General features: G+C 51.4%; 1 protein-coding gene across 1 annotated transcript; it reads right to left on the reverse strand.

The window, feature by feature from the left end:
- Positions 1 to 809: 809 nt before the first annotated feature.
- LOC135392347 (uncharacterized) lies at positions 810 to 1,702 on the reverse strand. Its single transcript, XM_064623062.1, has 3 exons — positions 1,589 to 1,702; positions 1,430 to 1,537; positions 810 to 1,358 (listed from the first exon to the last, which is right to left on the reverse strand). The coding sequence occupies exons 1-3, from the start codon at positions 1,700 to 1,702 to the stop codon at positions 810 to 812; spliced, it is 771 nt and encodes a 256-aa protein (XP_064479132.1).
- Between the last annotated feature and the right edge of the window lie 1,808 nt (positions 1,703 to 3,510).

The raw sequence follows: 3,510 nt of genomic DNA on the forward strand, positions 1-3,510 counted from the left end.
CAACCTTGCTGAAGGTAGTGCATCCGTGCAGATGGGCCGTGCAATCTTGTATGTTCGGCAAGGGATATCGATCAGGAACTGTCACGTTGTTGAGCGCGCGGTAGTCGCCACATGGTCTCCAGTCGCCGGTCTTTTTAGGGACCATGTGTAATGCGGATGACCATGGACTTGACGAAGGTCGGACAAAGCCCAGTTGTAGGAGATGCTCAAACTCCGCTCGGGCGGTGTTAAGGCGTTCGGGAGCGAGTCGCCGTGGGCGGCAGTGTACTGGCGGGCCCGTTGTCATGATGAAATGTGTGACATGGTGCTTGACCGGGCTGTTGACATTAGGTGGACGAGTGATATCGCGAAACTCTTGAAGTATCGCCTCAAAAACAGACGTGGCTGGAGCCGGAACGAAAGTGGGGTGCAGTGGCTGCAATGCGGTGGCAACGCCGTGGCAACGCCGTGAACAGTAAGGTGTGTATTGGCGTCAACAAGTCGGCGGCGGGCGACGTAGACAAGGAGTCCAAAGTAGCGGAGGAAATCGGCTCCAAGGATAGCATGACAGATAGTGGCAATCCAAAATAACCACTGAAAGCGGCGGCGAAGGCCAACGTCGATGGTGAGCGAACGTTGGCCGTACTTGGCAATGGAGGATGAGTTGATGGCCCGGAGTGGAGAGGTTTGCTGCCGAGTTCTTTTGTAGAACGGCGTCACCGGAATAATACTGACTTCGGCACCAGTATCCACGAGAAAACGGGTGCCGGAAATCTTGTCCGTGACGAAAAAGAGACGGCACTCAGGGGGATGGGAATCACTAGCCGCCGTTAATGATCGCCCAGGCCGTTTCCCGACGGCCAAGTACAGGGCTGCTGGCAGCGACGAGCGCGGTTGCGGAATGTGTGATGGTACCAACAGTGGGTGGAGGCCGGTGGTGAAGTGCGCCGGGAGCGCTTGGGGGACTGCAAGCGACGCGCCGGCGACGGTGTGCGCCGTGAGGGGCTTGCCCCGCGGTTCGGGAAGCGCTGGTCCGACAGGTGTGAGACAAGTTCGGTGAGGCGCGCAACTTCCTGGCGCAGCTGGCTGAGCTCGGAATCATCAGATTGCGCATTGCAGGGCATCGCGGCGACGGTGGGAGGGACAATGTCCAGGACGCGGTCGGCCAGTTCTGCTAGCTCTGAGAGGGGCAGGGCGCCCGATGCTGCTAGTGACACGCGTACATGGGGAGGGAGTCTCTGGAGGAAAAGTTCCTTGAGGATAGCAGGGTCAATAGATGATGCCTTGTCGCCAAGAAGGAACTGCAGATGGCGGAGAAATTGAGTGGGGCGACGATCACCGAGCTGTTCAGATGAAAGCACTTGCTGCAAACGGTGCTCCTGGGATGACGAGAGCGTCCCGGAGGACTGAATAGGGTTTGTCTGCCGCCGGCGCGAGGACACGAGGGCACGAGGAGAAGGAGAACCTCAGCGGCTGCGGACGGGGGAAGACTTTCAACCAGGTGCTGGTACTTGGTGGTTTCTGATGTAATATGTCGCATGTGGAAGAAATTGCCCACCTGGACAAACCAGAGGAGGGGATCATGGGCCCAGAATGGGGGGAGACGGACTTGCGTGGAAGCCGAGATGCTTAATGCCGGGCTGACTGAAGAGGCAGGTACCGCTGACGGCGAAGCAGAAGGGGCAAAGTTCGCGTCCGGGTCACCAGCTTGAGGAGTAGCCATTTGAGTTTATTTTCGAGACTGCAGCCGGAGAACGGTGCTGTTCACAAGAGCCGGACAGGAATCGAAGTGGTGCACGCACCGGAAAAGGCGCGAGAAGAAGCGTGGGTGGTACGGATGGGGCGATCGTCTTCGGCGCCGCCACATATTCATTTAAAAATTGTACATGACTTTCAATTACTTCTACGGACAGGGTTTGGAAGCTACGCCTTCATACATGTCAGAAGCAAAAAGAAAGGTCAACCGGACCAACATGCTCTATTTGGCACAGCATCACTCTCGAAGAGGGGGGCACTTATCTTAGGAGGTTAAAACAATGATGTCCAGGATATAAAAGTCCAAGCTTTAGCAGATGTGAGGACTGACGAGACAAACATAGCTGTTGAGCAGTGCTGGCTACCATCTCATTTACCGAAGCACAGCCTCTTCTGCTCCAGAGGTTTATCCACAACCTGCCTCCACCTCTCGTCCTTTTACCGATCAAAGAAACCCATGCCCCCTCCCTGCAAAGGAACCTTGGATTTTGACTTTGCAGCATGGTAATGACCTGAGGTTCAGCAACCACTGCTGCTGAGGGTGGCCTCCCAACAATCCATCATTCTTTTTAATCTGCTGATCACCTTGACCGAGTCTGGTAAAGAACAAGGAAACATCGCTGGAAACATGAAACAAAAATTCACCAGTAATGCAAACTACTTAGGCAAATTATGGACAGTCAGGAAGGGGCCAAATAGGTGGAATCTCTCTACCATATCACATCACACAATATTTACACATTGGTTATAGAGCCCAGATAACATTGTATGAAGCAACGTGCATGTGCAGCTGCCAGACTAATTATCTAGCAGTTAGATAGTAACCCCATAATATGCAAACACGGCCATAGCCTGGCCATGCCTTCGTAGTAGGATAATGCACCAATATCAATCACATCACAGGCAGATAGTTTTCATTTTCTCGGGGGCAGGGGGGGGCAAGGGCGCACCACGAAGTAAGTACTCTGGCAGGGGGGATATGTTTATTAAGAAAAAAAAGAAAGGAAAGGTAAGCCAGATGGATGTCGGCTTGTTATTTAAAAAAAGTGAAAGGGAGAAGACAAAAAGGCAAAGAAAAGAAGAAAGCAAAAGACAACAAAAAGAAGGAAAGAAAAGGAAAGGAAAAATGAAGAACACAAAACTAAAGCTGAAGAATCACACACTCTGGCGGGATCCTATGATGTATGCAGTACTGGTATAGAAATAAGAGGAAGGAAGAACAGAAAAAAACAAAATCCAAAAAGAAAAAAACAGAGACAACGTAAACAGTGAACATGTGCACAACTGAAGGCATTACGCCTTTGAAAACTGAGTGGAAAAGGAACAAAATGTATTGAATCCTCGGTGTTTGACCTGAAATGCGCTCAATATAATGAATATGGTCAATGAAATGGAGCAGCAAGAGTTGTACCTGCTCCCAACAGATATGCGTTCCGAAGATCCTACCGTTACACCTCACTGGCAGCTGCTGGTACCTTTTCAACTGCTTCGTTTTTTTGATCTGATTGCTTTGGGCGAAATTCAGGCTATGTGTTGTGTCATCCTCTGTGTTTCTTCGCCTCACCTTCTACTGTGATAATGAGTATGGTGGGCGGATACATATTTTACAAATTGCAAGATACATTTTTGGGGTTGGTGCCTCTTCGCTCTTTTGACCCGGGGAAAACTGCTTCCTCAACATTGCTTCCTCAACGCGTGGGGAAGCCAACATGAGGATGTGCGGGGTCGCCTCATACAGCAGCGCCTAGAGACTTCTGGTGCCATTGTTTTGAAGGG

Source organism: Ornithodoros turicata, chromosome 4, assembly GCF_037126465.1.
Source record: "Ornithodoros turicata isolate Travis chromosome 4, ASM3712646v1, whole genome shotgun sequence".
In the NCBI taxonomy this organism is placed as follows: domain Eukaryota; kingdom Metazoa; phylum Arthropoda; class Arachnida; order Ixodida; family Argasidae; genus Ornithodoros; species Ornithodoros turicata.